The sequence below is a fragment of the Pezoporus occidentalis genome, unplaced genomic scaffold (genome assembly GCF_034315485.1).
Source record: "Pezoporus occidentalis ecotype Australia unplaced genomic scaffold, CSIRO_AGI_Poc_V1 ctg277, whole genome shotgun sequence".
In the NCBI taxonomy this organism is placed as follows: Eukaryota; Metazoa; Chordata; class Aves; order Psittaciformes; family Psittacidae; genus Pezoporus; species Pezoporus occidentalis.
Genome location: NW_026914686.1, coordinates 270,788 through 288,295, shown reverse-complemented (window position 1 = coordinate 288,295; position 17,508 = coordinate 270,788). Strand labels below are relative to the sequence as shown.

Sequence of the window (17,508 nt, the reverse complement as noted above, 5' to 3'; positions counted from 1 at the left end):
CAGTTTATGGTGGCTTTTATGGCTCGGCGGATCCCCTGCGGTAAACAACCCCCGCTGATAAAGCCGGGCTGCAGATGGGAGGTGACAGCAGCTCCCGGGGCAGCGCCATTCCCTGGGTCCCGCTGCACAGGGGCTGCTCCCCAGGATCAAGGCGGTGGCGATGGAACTCTGCCCTGGGCTGCAGCAGGGCCTGGACTTCGCTCTTGGTGCGACAGGTCCTCGGCATGGAACCATGGACCCATGGAACCAGGGGCTGGGTTGAAGGGACCTTAAAGCTCATCTCCAGTTCCAACCCTGGGACCTCGATTCTGCCCCCCAGCGCTTCCATTTGGCTTCCACTTTACTCAGCCCCTCCTGAGCAGAGGCACCCAAAGCCCCCACTGAGCCCCCCAACAACAGCCCCTCATCTTCTCCTCCCCAGTGGGAACGTGTGTCGTGGGGCACAATCCCCACCACCACCGAGGTGTGGTTCAGCAGGGCCAGAACCCAGGTGCAGTCAGGGAGGGGGATGCTCAGGGGCTGGAGCAGATCCCGTATGGAGCCAGGCTGAGAGCATTGGGGCTGCTCAGCGTGGAGAAGAGAAGCTGCGTGGAGACCTCTGAGCAGCTTCCAGTGCCTGAAGGGGGCTACAAGGATGCTGGAGAGGGACTCTTCATAGGGACTGGAGTGATAGGACAAGGGGTGATGGGTTCAAACTGAAACAGGGCAAGTTCAGGTTGGAGGTAAGGCAAAAGCTCTTCCCCGTGAGGGTGGTGATGCTCCAGCTCCCGTGGGGGCTCTGCCTCGGGTCCCTGTGAGGATCCAGACCCAGGGATGCTTCCGACCCCTGCCTGGTCTCTGCATCCCCGGGACGAGCCGGAGCCCAGGACGCTCCAGGTCCTGCCGGCACCGCGGGCTCCTGCTGACACCTGGTGGCGGCCTGGGGGACAGACAGAGACACAGACACAGGGACAGGACGGGGAGAGGAAGAGGAGGGGACCTCCCGAGAGGGCCAGAGCCAAAAAGGGGACCCCCGCATCTCCCCCATCATCATCTCCATCTTCCCCATCATTTTCCCCGTCATCCACCTCATCTGCCCGCATCATCTCCATCATCTTCCCATCACCTCCCTCCCCATCTCCCAAGCCTTTTCCCCTCAGGAACATCCCATGGTGTGTGTGTGTGTGTGGGGGGGGGGGGGGGGCACAGGGTGTATTTGGTGCTCCTGGAGGGGCTCCCGGAGCTGTAAATGGAAGCGGGGGTTCCCCAGGGCCGTGTCACCCATCCCCAACCCACCAGCCAAGGGTCCTGCAGCACAACCCTCCCCCCCTTCCCCCCCCCAGTGCTGCTGATGGGTGCAGGTGATTAACGTGGTCCAATTAACGCCCTGCCCCCCCCCGCAGCATGCCCGGGGTGCTACCCCCCTACTCCATCCTCCGTTGCCACAGCAACGCGGTGGCCGCATCCCTGCCTCAGACACTGTCACGCTGGGCCCGGCTCAGGCAGCGCCTCCTGGCACCCACAGGTAGGTTGGGGGGCACGAACGGGGGCTCGGGGGGGGGGGGGGGGGGCTGCCTCAAATCCCCCTCCAATGCATTGCTCAGAGCCCCCCCAGCCCTGAGCTGGATGAGCCCTGTCCCCTGCATGAGCCCCCATTGAAAGCAGAGAGAGCAGAGACTGGGGATGGAGGGGGCAGAGATGTGGGGTGGGAGGGGACAGGCAGGGACCCACCATGGGATGGCTTTTCCGAAGGGCCCAGCTGCCTCCGGCTCTCCCACCACTTGGTGGGATGGATTTAGGGGTAAGGGGTATCCCAAGGGCACCTCCCCGTGTCCTGCTGCCGGCTGATGTGGCTTGGGGGGGGGGGGGGTTAGTCCCAGTCCCTCATCCTCAGCATGGGAGTGGGATGTGCCCTGTGCTCAGGGCCAGATGTTTGCATCTGGCAGGATGGGTACCCAGTGGGATTCCCATTGGAACCAGCAGCCCCATGGCAGTGCTGAGGGTCCTTGGGGGCTGTTGTGGTGCAGGAGGGACGCGGAGCCCCTCTCTGCCCATCACCCCAGCCTGGACCCTGTGTCCACGCCATGGCCCCGGGCGATGAGGCCGCCTTTGCAGTGCAACCTAATGGGATAAACCAATTCCCTTAACTCACTTACCCGGCTGATCCAATAAAGGTGGCTGAGAACAAAGTGTGTGCGTGGCCTAATGCATCCCCCCTCCCTTCCCCAGCTCCCCCCAGTCCTGGCAGCACCGTGGGTCTGGCTGCTGGGTGCTCCTCCCCAGGGGCAGCCGCAGTGGGGCTGTGCCAGAGGTGGGACATTGGCCCTGGTTGAAGCAGAAGCAGGAGAAGTGGCAGCGCTGATCCCCAGGGATAACCCAGAACGAAGCAGGACGTGGGTGCAGGTGAGTGGTGGGGGCTATGGGGCAGGGCTCTGTGGGGCTGGGTACCACCATGTGTCTGTTCCATGAGGGTTTGCGCAGCCCCATAACCCCAAGGGACATCGGTTTGGTCACAGAGGGGAGGGATCACAAGGGTGCTCATCCCTGTGCTGCCTTACCCTAGCAGGGTTTGTGGGGGTTGTTGTGGGGCTCTGGGGATGGAGGGGCTGGGGAATGGGCAAGGGTGGGCCATGGGATGGGCCTGGAGTGAAAGGGATGGGGATGGAGGGATGAGGATTGAGGGACAGAGATGGCTATGGAGGGATGGAGCTGGGGATGGAGGGATGGGGATGGACAGATGGGGATAGATGGGGATGGAGGGATGGGGATGGAGGGATGGAGCCGGGGATGAAGGGGTGGGGATGGAGGGATGGAGCCAGGGATGAAGGGGTGGGGATGGAGGGATGGGGATGGAGGGATGGAGCCGGGGATGGAGGGATGGGGATGGAGGGATGGAGCCAGGGATGAAGGTGTGGGGATGGAGGGATGGGGATGGAGGGATGGGGATGGAGGGATGGAGCCAGGGATGAAGGTGTGGGGATGGAGGGATGGGGATGGAGGGATGGAGCCGGGGATGGAGGGATGGGGATGGAGGGATGGAGCCGGGGATGGAGGGATGGGGATGGAGGGATGGGGATGGAGGGACAGGGATGGGGGTGGAGGGAGAAGGATGGAGGAGGGCGATGAATGGATGGGGCTGGAGGGACAGGGCTGCGGCTGGAGGGCAGGACTCGGGGTCTGGGGCTGGTGCAGGCTCTGGGCAGGAGCAGGCAGCAGGGGCCGGAACCGGAGCCACCTCCGGGCGCGGGTGACGCAGCGGCCCCGGCGGCACCAGGAAGCGCCGGGCCCCGGCAGGTGAGGGCGGAGCCGGGCGCTGCCCGCAGCGGGACCCGGCCGCCAGCGCTCGCCCCGCTCTGCCCCGCAGCATGGACGGGGCCGCGGCGCCCGCCCGCCCCGCGGGGCTCTGCGCCTTCGTGGCGGTGTCGCAGGCGCTGGGGCTGGCGCTGCTGCTCACCACGGGGGCCTGGCTCGGGCGGTACCGCGGCGGCCTGGGCTGGCAGAGCGCCCTGCAGCTGAACGTGCACCCGCTCTGCATGGTGCTGGCCATGGTCTTCCTCCAGGGTGACGGTGAGCGGCCCCGCGGGGGGGGGAAGGGACAAAGCGGTCACAAACGGAGACCGGGGAAGATGCTCCGGGACCCCCCCCCCCCGCGGGGCCGCGGGGACGTGGGGGACGCCCATGGGTGCTCATGGGCTGTCTCCGGCAGCTCTCCTCGTGTACCGCGTGTTCAGGAACGAACCCAAGCGATCCACCAAGGCGCTGCACGCACTGCTCCATGGCTTGGCGCTGCTCATCGCCCTCGTCGGTGGGTGCTGTGGTCTGGGTGGGTGCATAGGGATGGATCCGGTAACGGGTAACGGGCTCCTGTCCGCAGGCATCATCGCAGTGTTCGAGTCCCACCGGGCCAAGGGCATCCCCAACATGTACAGCCTGCACAGCTGGTGCGGGATGGCCACCTTCGTGCTCTACCTCCTGCAGGTGAGCGCTGGGGACACCCTGAGCACCCTCCCGGGGCCCCACAGAGCTCTCTGTAACATCCCCCTGCCCCACAGTGGCTCCTGGGCTGTGGTTTCTTCCTGCTCCCCGGTGCCTCCTTCTCGCTGCGGGGCCGCTACAAGCCTCAGCACATCTTCATCGGCACCGCCCTCTTTGCCCTCTCCATCGCCTCCTGCTTGCTGGGCATCACCGAGATGCTCCTCTTCAACATCAGGTGGGTGATAGGGCTGGGGGGTTCTAGACCCCAGGCTCCCTGCAGCCCAATGGGCAGAGCCTGGCCCCTGCTCGTGCTGGGGCTGTTACATCTCCCCCCTCCAAGGCCTTTAATTCTGCTGCTGCTGAGTCACTGCCCAGAGGATGTTTAACAAGGGCTGGATCCTGCAGTAGTTTGTGGATGGGGATGTGCCGTTGCCTCTCTGCAGCCACGTGATGTCAGAACCCTTCAGGCTGCTCTTGTCCCCGAGGCCTCTGCCCTGGTAGCTCCAGATGTGCTCCAGATGCACACTGGGGTCTCCATGGGGACACAGCTATGGGGCACCCCAGGAGCCACCTCCCTCTGGCTGGGGGAGCACATCTGGCAGGGCTGCCTATAGCCCTGGTATAGGACATTGCCACCACCTTCCTGTGCTGTCACCAAAGCAAACAGCACCTGGGCACCTCCCTCTTGCTCTGATTCGGGGGAAAGGCACCTTCCCCATGCTGTGTGCCCAGAGGATGCTGAGGGACCCCAGGCAGGGCAGGGCCAGACCCATTCCCATCCCCATCAGCTTGAGCATCCCAATGTGTCCCCACAGGGACTCCTACAGCCGCTTTGTGCCCGAGGGCGTCCTGGCCAACACCCTGGGGGTGCTGCTGGTGGCCTTCGGGCTCGTGGTGGGCTACGTCTTGACACGGGATGAGTGGAAGCGCCCGCCCCTGGCCGAGGAATTGGCCCTCTCCATGGACTTCAAGACCCTGACGGAGGGGGAGAGCCCCGGTGGTGGCAGCCAGTGATGCCCCTGGCTCCTACGGGATGTTTCCCATGTGCCCTGGGGGGCTCTGCCCGGCTCAGGGTACGAGGACCACTGGGGAAGGATGCGCTCGCTGGTGTTAATGCTGGATTCAGCCTCGCTTGGCCTTCATCTTCCTCAGCTCTGCCCTACACAGCCCCTGGTGCCCCTGAGCCCCCAGCCCCATAGGGCACAGGCAGGGGCTGGCTCTGCCCAGGGGACCAGGAGTGGGAGCGCTGGGTTTGGCCACACGTGGGGGCTTGGAATGATGCCGGGGTCTGTGCAGGTTCAGCATCTTTGTGTCCGAAGCCTTCTCCTCTCGTGCGATGTGTTGTCTGCTCCGTGGGCGCTCTCAGCCTAATAAATGTCTGCAGCCAACCCTGCCCTCCTCCCGTCTCGCATCCTTTCATGGTCCGAGGGCCTGGGGGAGGCAGGGTCTGTTTGGGATGGGGTTGTCTTGTGCTGAGCAATGGGCACCGCAGCGCTTGGTGTCCATGGGGACATCTCCAGGGGATGTCCAGAGATATAGCACAGGGGTCTTGGATGTACCCATGGAAGTGGAGGGGACCCACTGCCAAGAGGTTTGGGCTCATCTCCCATATCCCAGTGCTGCAAAGCAAACACAGCCCCTGGTCCTAGCCACATCCCATTGTCCCCCAGTCTCCCACTGCGCATGCAGCCTGGCTCAGCAGCCCCAACGACACCATTCCCTCCTGTCCTGTTAACAGCCCTTTGTAAGGGCAAGAGCAGCACTGCCTCCATCCCCTCCTGCTCCTGGCGCTCCCCATCCCCACACAGCGACAGCCAGACCGGACTCTGGTGCTGCCCTGATGTTCCGAGGTCTTTTCCTCACCGTAAGAGGGACACGGAGCTGTTGGAGCAAGTCCAGAAGGAGGCCACGAGGATGCCCAGGGGCTGGAGCACCTCCTGTGTGAGGACAGGCTGAGAAAGCTGGGGCTGTTCAGCCTGGAGAAGAGAAGCTGCGTGGAGACCCCAGAGCAGCTTCCAGTGTCTGAAGGGGGCTACAGGGATGCTGGAGAGGTGCTGGGCTGGATGGAGCTGAAGGTGCCAACCCAACCCCTTCAAGTGGTTCTATGGCACGCATGGGAAGAAGCCCAGGCCAGACGCCGTCTCCAAGTGTTAACCATTTATAAATAAGTACATTTGTTCATACATACAGTTTCATTGTACAGATTACAACCTGTATACATTGGGGGCCGGGGAGGGGGGGAAATGCATTCTTTTGAACTTTTCACATCTATCTCACAGCTCACATGTACAGACAAGAAAACTCTGCTCAAGCAAATACAGCAAAGGAAAAAATATGTCTTCTTCTTTCCTTATACATGAGAGGCAAAAGCCTCCGCTGTCGGCAGGGGCTGCTCTTCCCACTGCACAATATCACAACTGTGTGGTGTTCAATATATCGGTAGAGAGAACAGAACATGCATTGAATAATATACTGTACAGAGAGAGGAAGTCCTTTACATCGGAGTTATAGAAAAGCTAAAGGAAAACGGTGAAGTGTCTTAAAGATCTTCCCAGCAAGTGTCTCGGAGGATGGCAGCCAGGGGGGTGTACAAAGCACAAGGTGTGTGTACTGCACGTGTCTGTTCCAAACTCAGCTCCTCGCGGGCGTGAAGACAGGAGGGAGACAGGACGTTGAATGCAACACTATGGGAAAGAAAAGGCTTGGTTGGACAGGGCTGGCAGAGTCCACGGGAGTCTCTGGGTTGTCGGAGTGGCAACAGAACAGGCTTGACATGGCGCACGGCGCTGCTCCCGGGCTCTGTTAGAGCACAGCGAGGCAGCGACCCAGTCCCTGGGCATGGGGCTTCCAACCCACCCAGCATCACCCGGAAGGGACAAAGTCTTTTGGCACAGCAGCCATGGGATGCGATCCCGGAGGAGTGGACCTGGCTGCTGCCTCCCCAGTACGGTGACAGGTAGGAAATGAGCAGGAGGGAAGGATGCAGCGGGTGGGTTTGGTATCTGCTGGCTCTCCCGGTGACGGTCGCGCTGTGTTTTCCCTCGGGTCGGGCTGTAAGAGTTGAGGTGGGATCCAGCTGCACAGTCAGGAGTTGGACACGAATGCATCTTGCTAAAGAATTGAGCCCTTAGTGGTTTGTATTAGAAAAAAGAGTTTGATTGAACGCAAAGAAAGGAAAATCCCAGCAATTATTCACACACATCTGAAAAATAAAATCACAGATTCACTCTCAACCATTGTGCTTTGTGTCCAACGTGCACCCACACAGAGCAACCAGCACGGGGTGAAGGCATTTATCCGCAGAGGTCCCGGCAGGTACCACAGCTCTTCCCCTAAGCCCTTGGTTAAACACCATTAACAGAGGAGCTATCCTGAATTCCCAAGGCTAAAAGCAAAGTACAACCAGCGAAGAGCTTGCCTCAGCTCGCTGCGGACCCCCCTTGGCGAGGAAGAGGAGGCACACTGGCTTGCTTGTTTCTCTAGGTAAGGCGGAGCTGGCACTTGGGTTTGAGCTCGGCTTCTTCTGGGTCACCCTGAATATGCAGCGGCCTTTGCAGGAGGGGACAGGGTCCCTGCAGCCAGCCTGGCTCCAGACCTAACCCAAGCGTGGCTGAGGCGTCCGTCACCCGCACACGCGGTGCTCACACTCACCAAGAAGTTTTCCTTTACAGCCAGGTTAAAGGAAAACACCCCCAAAGGTCCAGTGCTCGGATGGACCCACCTGCGGGCACCGGATGGACGGAGGGATGGATGGATGGACAGACAGCATCTTGGCTGGCACAGCCTGTGCCCTTCCCAGCAGTGATGCGGAGCAGGCGGCTCAGGCTGTGCGGTGCCTTCGCCTCCAGAGACCGATCCTGAGGGATGTGTCTTGGTAAAACCCTCCCTTTACAAAGCACTGACAACCACTTCCAGAGCCCTCCGATGCTGGTCCCAGCATCCTCCCAGCCTGGGAGACCAAGAGCCGGTGAATCCCCACCGAGGGACACGGCAGACATGGACACCCCAAGCTGGGAGAGAAGATTCCAGCCGTGGGCAGGGGACGAGAGACACCCGGTGGGAAGGGCACCTAAGTACATGGGTCGGCTTCAGCATCGCCACCCAACGCGCCCCAAGAACCAAACCTGGAGGTTTCCATGTCATCAAGAACCTGGTTTCCTTGGTGCACCCAAGAATCCTCCTCAATCTCAGACAGGGGCTTGCCAGCGGTGCCACTGCGGCCAGGGAGGGGACAGAGGCGCTGCTGGCAGCATCACCCCACATCTGGATTACTCCAAGAGTAATTCAATACACAGCATGGATGGAGAAGGCAGCACTGTGTCTGAAACTCTGCACGTGCTCCCCAGCACAGCCTGCCTGTCAGACCGACAGCCGAGATGAGAAGGGGAAGGGACATCAGTGAGCTCCACTGAGCCACGTGGACAACAGCGCGCTGCACAACAGGACCACGCACAACAGCACAGCACAGCACCACCTCTGCTTTTCCTCCCTGCCAAATCCAAAGCCTGACTTTGAGGACACAGGGAATGGCTTTTCCAGGGAGGGGTGTGCTCCTTATTCACCTGGGTACCACAGCAGCCACCCTGCCTCAACCCTCCCTAACAGGATTGCTGGGGAAGTGCTTTAAAGCCACTGCAAATCATTTTGTAGGTAAAACTTACTCAACCTGTTGATGCTTATATACAAGAGTCAGTTCTTGTGCTATAAATGGTCAGATTCATTGCTTTGTTTCTTTGCTTTTTTTCCTCCTTTGTGAAAAATACACAAAGAGACAAGAGCTGCTTTGCTATTTCTCTAATGAAGACACTACTCACGCTTAAATAGCCAGTATTTCTCATAGTAACAAACAGTAAAGTGCACCCATTTACAGAGAGAACAGATGGAAAACCATTAGTGCAAGAATCCTGTGAGAAATGTGAGCACGTGCTATTGTGAACAAACCTGCACACTGCAGCACTGAAGCCTTCCTGCAGCTTGGTGGTTGTGTTACAAGTGTGAGCTGCTGTCTTTTTCCCTTAGAACATCTTCACCAACCCAAAAGCTACACACAGAAGTGCTGTGAGGGGATGCTCCAGGACAGTACCGGGAGCACGAGGCAATGAATAGGGAAAGCAAGGCATAGGCTCCATCACTGCTCCCGCATCATCCCGTTTGCATCCCAGTGGAGAGAACCTCGCCTGGATGTGAACAGGGGTGGGGCTGAATTTGGTTACCTTTCCCTTTCAAAGAAGCAACTAAAGGAGGAAGCTACTCAGTGGCTCAGAAAGCTGGAGGATGGGAGGCATTGAGCAAAGCGACTACTCCAGACCCATGGATAGGCATGTCCTAGCTATAGGTGCACTGTGTGCAGAGAAGAAATGGGTTATTCCTTACGAAGCAGAACATGTTGCTTCAAAACAGAGAGGAAAGGAACGAAAAAGCCCATCACACCCCCTTTGCAAGGAGGGGAACAGTGCAAGGAGCTGCATGTCCCCACAGCCACGGGGAGCCTGCCCTACCAAGGGGTCTCCCAGTCTTACCTCCCTGCTCTACAGAGCCCTGCAAGGAAGCAAACAGTCAGCACTGGGATGCACCTCGAGAAAGAAAACAGTGACCTCAATCCAAATCCACTGGACAAACACCAAAGAGCCCCAAAGAGCACCAAAATCACCAAAGCCTATAGAGGAAACATGTCTGTGAGACACAAGCCTCTGTCACCCCAAGGCGTGCGCATCCCAGGCACAGGACAGCAGTGAGATGTGCTGATCCACACACAGAAAGACACCGAAATAACCCCACTGAAGCCAGCTTGAAGAGTTTCAGACCAAGTCCTGAGCTGATGTAAATGGATGGAGCTGCACGGATGTGGCGCTGGGGATCTGCTCATTTACACCAGGCTGGACCCCATGGTTTGGCTCGAGAAGTCTTGCAATCTATTCGCATAGCCCTTTGGAAACACTCCAACTCCTGCTCAGCACTGACATCACTCTCAAGAGCTGATACGAGGGAGGTTCAGCATCAGGCAACAGGCACTATTTTGCTTTAAAACAAGCTACAGTTATCGCTCTCCCCCTCCTTCATCCCACCCTTCCCTCTCTGCGACTGAAAAGGCAGATTTCAAACCCACCAGCAGCCAATGAGTCTGTAAAGAGTTCCCCCCCTCAAAAAAAAAAGTCAGAGAAAAATTGACAGATTATGGAAAATCCCAGGAAAACAGATCCTGGAACCGCTCCCTCTTTTCCCACCGTCCAATGGGATTTGCATTCGACTCAAAAAAAAATAGGAAAACCAACCTAAACAAACGGATCACATAAATAAATTATAAATAGCTCTCTTTTAACTCCAGCTCCTTAAAAAGGAGAATGTGGTCTCCACCATGTACACGTATGGAACATGGCAACTGCTTTCCAAGGTTTTGGGAATGGATCTTGGAGTGCATCCCTTGCTACGGCACCGGCTCTCAGGAGATGCTGCCCAGGTGGGTTTGCAGAAGGAGCCTTCCTGTCCCGGGAACCATCATGCCACATCATGCAGCCTCATCATCAAAGCAATACATAATAAAGCATTAAAATTTGCAATTTTCCTGCTCAAATCCCATTTTCTAAGCGAGATTTTTTTTGTTCTTCCTTGCAAAACCCACCAAATGAAACCCCCAACATCAAACTGTCCCAGTGGAAACATGGTGCTGTGTGTGAGGTGCAGTCGTCCGCTCACCGAGTTAAGTGTTGCCATCCCAGCTCACATGCAAGAGGTTTCTGGCCAAGTCCCTTGCTGATTCCAAGGCATACAAAGGGCTAACTCTAATCAACCAGTGCCTTTAAAATGCCCCAGAGCAAATCAGTGCGGAGGCACCCAGCAGGTAGTTTGCAAAGCAGCAGAGCACAGTGTGATCCCACCCCTTCTGGCTGCTGCTGGATTAAATAGTGCAGGAATCCACTGAATCCAATTCGGATTGAAATGCTCTACACCAGCTGAAGCAGGATGGTGATTGTGCATAGCTACTCGGTGTCAAAACACATCGTGCCCTTGCTCGCTGTGGGTAATTTGCTCTTTGAGGGGCAAAGAGTCAAATGACCTGGCTGACATTCCCAAGGATGCAGCCTTGGGAAAGGCTCCTGTGATCCCTGCTCTGCTCCCGCTAGGAATGCCCATCACAATTGAGTTAAGAGCTCATCAAGACAAAAGAAACCAACTTAAATAGAACGCGATTGTCTCTTGGTTACCTCCCGCTGCGGAGGGGAGAGTCGGGGCCACCCCGCCCCACGCACTAAGGTATCCCGGCTGGAAACTTAGCTGGAATTGGGCAAACCATACTGGCTCGGCTGCTGTTGGCTTCACGGTCAGCTGGGGAACGAAAGGGCTGGAGCATGTGCATGGCTGTCTGACCACCACACAAAGTACCGGAGAAACTTGGTCATGTAGCTACCAAAGAGAAATCATAATCATCAGAATAATATAATAATAATAATAATAATATGCATGGAAATCAAGCTTGGAAGTGTGTGTGCTGAAAACATGAGGGTCTTACTCCAACAAGCGTCTTTCACACATTAGACTCCACAAATGGTCTCTTTGGTTTGATTGGGGATGTCTGCCCTTGCCTGGAGTCCCTGGAGAGCTGCCTGTACAGGTTGTCCTGGTAGGCCTGCGCCACAGGCAGCGTCCTTGCCACCTTGACGTCGGGATACGAGGAGGCTTGGGTGACTCTCTCCAGGAGGTCTCCCCGGGACCCATTGGCCAGCATCCCATGGGGGCTGTAATAGTCGTCCTCTAGCAAATGGCCATTCTGTGCATTGTTGGTTTTGTTATAAAAGGCAATGTTGCTGATTGAAGAAGGCGGGCTAAATGATTCTGGCTGGGGGAGATTGCCAGGAGACGTAGGACTAATGACAGTGTCCACTGATGACACAGCCCAGGTCCGGCTCTGCTGATGGAGATGGGGGTACTGCTGAGTCCGAGCGGTTTTATCTATGATTCCCATGAACGGCGTGGTCCGGGAACGGGCTGGCTCACTGGGATAACCCCCCTGAGTGGGAGAGACCGGTGAGAGTTCATCGCAAGACCTGTCGTAAGCTGGCTTGAGAGGAATCTCCATTTGCTGAATCGAAGCGGAAGGGCGGAAGTTGGGAGTCAGGTTGGACGTGGAGGAGATGCTATTGCTGGAGGGAGAGAAGCGGAGGCCAACGCTCTGAGAGTGAAGCAGGGGCCTTGGAGTCGGTGGGTGAGGCTTGATTTCACTGGGGTTAACGGTGATGGGTCTTCTTATGAGATGAGACACATCCGGAGAGCCCAGCTGGCTGGCGGGGAGGGGAGAACGTTCCAAGTCAAGCTTTGAGTGACACACTGGATAGTAGGAAGCGGACTGGCTTCGCCCTATCTGCGGCGTCTGGCTATACCTCATCCCCCCCCTGTATGCTGAGGATGGTCTCTGTGGAAGGTCTTCTTTGGCCAGTCCTCCGTGCTGACAGATGGCTCCTGCGCTCAGGCTCGCCTGAACATGCTGCACTGGTCTGCTGTCACCAACGATGCCCCCGATGGAGCCCTGGTAGACCAACCTGCTCTGGCTAACCCCCATTTCCCCTGACGCTGACTGGTACTTGCTGGCCATCGAGTGGGCAACCTGGCTGTAAGCACCGGTTGGGATTACAGTACTGGAATGGACAGCTGAGCTGGGCTGGTTGCTCCTCACAATCTGTGCCTTGGCTGGCTGCAGCCTCAGCCCCTGCTGCGGCACGGCCACAGGGAGCTGGGGCATCTGGAAGGACCTTTGCGTCATCTTGGACAACGGAGACTTTGGTCTACCAGGGAGCTGGTTGACCCCGCTGGGTTCTTGCTGATAACGAACAGGGGAACCAGACTGTGACCTGTAAACGCTCATGCTCTCTGCCGGGGGGCTGGCGCGATACTGAGGACCTCTGCGAAGAGGAGAAGGTGGCGGGCTTTGATATTCCTTCCCTTGGCTTCCAACAGGCGGTGGGCTGAAGCGGTAAGAGGAGCCCTGGTGAGCAGGGGACGTGTGTGGAGGACTGGGTCTGTAATGTGAGTTTTGGTGCGTAGGAGACAGAGCAGGAGATGTGGACTGGTACCCTTGCCTGGTTGGTGAACCCACAGAGCTATTGGACCTGAAATCAAAGACCTGATGAGAGCCAAGGGGTGAGCCAGAAATATAGGCTGAGTCCCTGTGAGCCGGGGATGGGGGTGGGCTCTGGATGATGGGCAGCCCTTGGTTTGGCCTGGACTCTGTCTGCAAGCCAATGGAAACGTTTTCTACATCCTGCTCCAGGTACTCCTCCTCAAAGATGTCCTGCACAGAATAGAGCTCTTCGTGCTGGGCTTCAGGTTCAGGCTCCACCGGGAGCGGCGGCGGCTGCTGCTGCTGCTGCTGGACCTGCCTGCACTCCTCCTCCACCCGCATCAGCAGCCGCTGGATCTCCCGGTTGTTGGGACACAGCTTGATGGCCTCGTTCAGGTCCTCCAGGGCTGCTGAAAACTGCCTGCTTGACAAAGGGACAGAAAGGAGAACTGAAATTACGCTGGATTTGAATGGAGCCCTTCTCGGAGGCTCCGGAGGGTTAAGAGGCTCACCCGTTACTGTCTGTGATTGCTACCATGTGCTGCGTGTCTCTAACTCTGCCTTAATAGCCTCCCTTGGATTTAGTTTAACCAAACTGAAAAAACACTGCCAGCCACTCTGGAGAAGAGGAAGGGAACAGAGTCCTGAGTCCACAACCCAGAGTGCAAAAACTCCTTCTGCATTACAGTGTGTTACAGGCTCATTACTTCCCACAGCACCACCATGAGCTTTGCTCCTGTAACAGCAAAGGGGAAACCAACACCAAGAGAACCAAGAGCCAAGCTCACCCCTCCTGTAAACAAAAGCAGCTTTGATGGAGCTGCAACTGCTTACGCCAGTGAAAATGGAACTTCTGCCTGATGCCAAGACCACACAGAGTCAGGGCTGGCTCCAGCGCCCAAGGGCTCCCAGGGTCAGTGCTTAAGCAAGGCCTGGCTCTCCAATGTTGCAATGGATTTGGCTAACTTCATCTGAGTCAAGGAATGGAATCAAGGAATGGGAGCCTGTGATTGCCCAGGGAAGCCTATGCAAGGGAAAGGCCAGCATGTGAGGAGGAAAAAGGAGGTGGCGGTTCAGGAAAGGGGGTTGTCATTTACAGGGACACGGTTGGCTTTAGCAAAACCCTCCCTTTGAACAGGACTGTCAGCTGGGAGAACGATCCCAGGGGAAAAACTCCCCGGTGCCTCCCAACACCAGCCTACGGTTCTGCACAAGCTCTTGAAACACAGGTGGAGGGAGGAAAAGCATCCTGCTCCCCGGACTGTGCAGACCTCCACTGGGAAATGCAGAAGAAAAGCCAAGGTGGTGGAGGGACCTGGGGAGAAAAGGATGCTTATATGTGGGGGAGGCTGATATCATCTGGAAAGGAACCCGATTCTCATGCTTCCTTACAAGTGTTTTGGAAACAATGGAGAGGAAACCATGAAAGGAAAGGCATTAGGGCAGTGTGCAAGGCTTAAACCCAAGATGTGTGCAGTGACAGTGCCCTTGAGCCCAGAACTCGAGACCCTAAATCAATGTTCATTTAGGAATGGCATTGACGGGGTTTGAAATGAATCTAATCTCCCATCTTTTAGCCTTCAGGGAGGGAATCTTCTGGGTTCCATCTGAGACACAGAGATCCCAGCGCTGCAGCTCTCTAGAAGCTGGTTGCTGTGGCTGACAGCTCCTGGCTGGTGCAGCCAGTGCAGAGCAGCAACTTCTGCCTTGCAGAAAGTGCTGTAGGACAGAGAGATTCACAGGTTTTAAGGGCAGAAGAGATCACTGCGATGACGTAACACAGGCCGCAGGGTTGCCATGAGTCACATTTTGCTTCGAGTCCAAGTTGTGCTTGAACTAAAGTGTAGTTTTAACACCCAACCTTGGCGCAAAGGCTTCCAGCGCATTGAGATGTTCAGCGTTCAACTAAGAGACACCTCTCCAAACATCTGCATTCAGCTGCCTCCAGGAACTGCCAAACGAGACCAGCCCCTTGCACTTGTCTCTCTCCTCACCTGCTGCTGCGTTTGGCCCTTGCTCTTGCATAGTAAGCTTCGTAAGATTTCGGTTTCAACTCCAGTGCTTTAGTAGCAAATTCCTCCGCCATTCCAAAATCCTGTCATTACAATAAGTGCGCAGGTAAGTAACTGAACAGATACAGAAACAAAGATATATACAGTTTGGGAAGAAAACAAACTTCATACAGACATGTTTTGATTTTCTTTCACATGTACCGTGGAAGACCTGATGGAAAACTGGAAGGTTTCACATGGATCCCACATCATTTACACCCGAAGAACTACAATGGCATGTCCAAAGCCCTTTCGTAATGCCGGATGCTGTCAGCACCCACAGAGGCCAGTGCTCCACTGGCTCTGTTCTCACTGATTGTGTCCCCAGCAAGTGCATGCAATCCCTCTCCAACACCCTACAGTCTTGAGGAAACATCTGGTCTCGCAGAGGCTGGAATGTAATCTCATGAAGGACTTTTTTCCATAGCTGAAAGCAATAGGAAACCTTTCCCATGCCCTCTGCTTCCCACTCCGCAGCACACTTGACCTGCTTCGAAGGGGCTGAATAAAACTGCACATGAAGGACAGGACTACAGCATCTCAGTTGCTACAAACAGGATTTGCCTGGCAAAGGTCTCCTACCAGTGCCACCTATTCCACTGTTCCTTATATCTCTCCTACACTCCACTTTGGAGACTAGAGTGGGGTGGGGAGGCAGAGAGTGCTGGCACGGACGGAGACAGCTCTGGGTGCCCCTTGCCTTGCCCCACATGTTTCAGGTACCACTAAGCTCAGCACTTGTGAAGGAGGGGTGTGCGTTCCACAACCACTGCTCTGGATTGCTGACTTGGGCTATGACCTGAGCAGTTCTGGGAGAAAGGACCAAAGAACACTCCTGATCTGTTCAGAAACTCAGGAACTAAACTCTTGCTACCTGGACTCTGCCTGGGGAAGCTCATACTTCTGTCTGCACCTTCAGTAGCAGTTACTGAAGAGATATTGCCTAACAGACTGTGAATGCAGTCAGAGGTATGTACCTTTATGTTCTCATCTATAGGTGCAAAAACTGCAGGAGCTATCACAACCCTCTGAAGTTTTCCATCACAAAACCTGGGATTCCCAACCAAAGATCCTGTCCTTACAGCACAGCTGGCTTGTTTAAAGAGAAGGTTCACACTTGTGCTACGAACTGTGCTGTTTGTTCACCAGCATTAAGATTTCACATCCATTGCTTTTCCTCTTTTCTCCCTCACAGTTTAAAGAAATGAAGGTGTCACAAACCCCTTCCCCTCCAGTGTAATCTCTATTGGCTCGCAGAACACTTTTTGAGTCTCTGGAGACTTTAAGCTTCTACAGAAGTGAAAGCCCCTGCATGCAGAGCAAGGAGGAGGTAGCACTTGTCTGCTGGAGGAACAGCCACAGTGCAGGAGCTGGTCGCTAGATGCTGCTGGATGGGAATGGGGAGAGTGACAGTGCTGTGGCAGCTCTGGGAGCAGAAGGAGTGTGTGTGGGTGCTCCTGGATGAGTCAGCGCCCTGGGGAAGCACCAGCCCCCTAAGCATATGCTCCTTCATTTGAGATCAGCGTTCAGAGAAGCACATTTCCTGGCTCCTCCTGGCCTAGAAAGCTGGAAAATGCCTCCCCCCCCCGTGCACAGCATCAGCAAACGGCAGCAATAAAAAATTCAAAAAGCTATAAACACAGCAATGAATTTTTAATCACCAGAAATAGGTATTAAACCATCGCTTCTCTTGAATGAGAGCGTGCCAGTGCTCTGTGGAGGACAACCAGGTTAACACAGAGGGGAGACCTCTGCGGTCAAAGCGCGACTGCAGGACGGTCAAGTCTCTGTGTGCAGGCAGAATCACAGAATGGTTTGGGTTGGAAAGGACTTTTAAGATCATCCAGTTCCAGCCCCCTGCCACGGGCAGAGACACCTCACACTAGACCAGGTTGCCCAAGGCTCTGCCCAGCCTGCCAGGGATGGCACATTTACCACTCCTCTGGGCACACTGTGCCAGTGCCTCAGCACCCTCACAGTAATGAGCTTCTTCCTTAGGTCCAACCTGAACCTCCCCTGTCCAAGCAAACTGGCACCTTGTGCTTCAGGCCACAAAGAGGGAGGAGACTTACGTTCATTTTCCTTCGACATCGGGACAGGTTGAGCAGGAGCGAGACCTTCAGCTCACGGAAGGTTTTCAGGTCTTCTCCAAACCCTTCCCTTGGGAATTTTTTCAGGGCATACTGGTAGCGCTGGGCAGCCTCTTTCACTTTACCTTTCTAATAGAAGGAGAACGTGTCAAAACACATCCTTGGGTTGAGTTGACTCCCCTGCAGAGAACTCACTCGCCGGGCCCATGAATGTCACAGTAACGTGACTTCACTATTTAGCTCTTTTCTAGAGAGGAAAGCCAGAACAAGGGAACATCTGATGTGGAAATGCAGATGCCTTGTGCAAGTTGAGTTCTCCCACTTGGTACAGACTTGTCATGCTACAGTGGGAAACACAGCA

General features: G+C 56.1%; 2 protein-coding genes across 16 annotated transcripts in view; one reads left to right on the top strand and one right to left on the bottom strand.

Moving 5' to 3' along the window:
- Window positions 1-1,483: 1,483 nt before the first annotated feature.
- On the top strand, window positions 1,484-5,347 carry LOC134166966 (transmembrane ascorbate-dependent reductase CYB561). 3 transcript variants are annotated; one of them, XM_062625125.1, is made up of 7 exons: window positions 1,484-1,504; window positions 2,209-2,376; window positions 3,344-3,546; window positions 3,686-3,784; window positions 3,854-3,957; window positions 4,032-4,189; window positions 4,770-5,347. In XM_062625125.1, exons 3-7 carry the CDS (start codon window positions 3,345-3,347, stop codon window positions 4,966-4,968), a joined length of 762 nt encoding a protein of 253 aa, XP_062481109.1. In that variant the 5' UTR covers window positions 1,484-1,504; window positions 2,209-2,376; window position 3,344; the 3' UTR covers window positions 4,969-5,347. The 3 variants fall into 3 exon arrangements, with proteins under 3 accessions (XP_062481109.1, XP_062481110.1, XP_062481111.1); XM_062625126.1 differs by having other exon boundaries at window positions 2,209-2,382; XM_062625127.1 differs by lacking the exons at window positions 1,484-1,504; window positions 2,209-2,376; window positions 3,686-3,784 and having other exon boundaries at window positions 3,287-3,546.
- A 749-nt stretch (window positions 5,348-6,096) lies between these two features.
- Window positions 6,097-17,508, bottom strand: part of TANC2 (tetratricopeptide repeat, ankyrin repeat and coiled-coil containing 2) — a 218,872-nt gene continuing 207,460 nt past the window's right edge. For all 13 annotated transcript variants that reach the window (XM_062625109.1, XM_062625112.1, XM_062625115.1 and 10 more), the window contains 3 exons: window positions 17,130-17,276; window positions 15,001-15,101; window positions 6,097-13,427 (listed from right to left, as the gene is read on the bottom strand). In XM_062625109.1, the coding sequence (XP_062481093.1) occupies window positions 11,477-13,427; window positions 15,001-15,101; window positions 17,130-17,276 (2,199 nt within the window). In that variant the 3' untranslated portion in view covers window positions 6,097-11,476. The remainder of the gene's footprint in view (window positions 13,428-15,000; window positions 15,102-17,129; window positions 17,277-17,508) is intronic.

Excerpts from the sequence above, each read along its gene's own strand:
- LOC134166966 (XM_062625125.1), top strand. The coding sequence starts at position 3,345 with ATGGACGGGGCCGCGGCGCCCGCCCGCCCCGCGGGGCTCTGCGCCTTC. Across the intron at positions 3,785-3,853 it reads GCTGCTCATCGCCCTCGTCG|GCATCATCGCAGTGTTCGAG; the intron begins GTGGGTGCTGTG and ends TCCTGTCCGCAG. Across the intron at positions 4,190-4,769 it reads ATGCTCCTCTTCAACATCAG|GGACTCCTACAGCCGCTTTG; the intron begins GTGGGTGATAGG and ends GTGTCCCCACAG.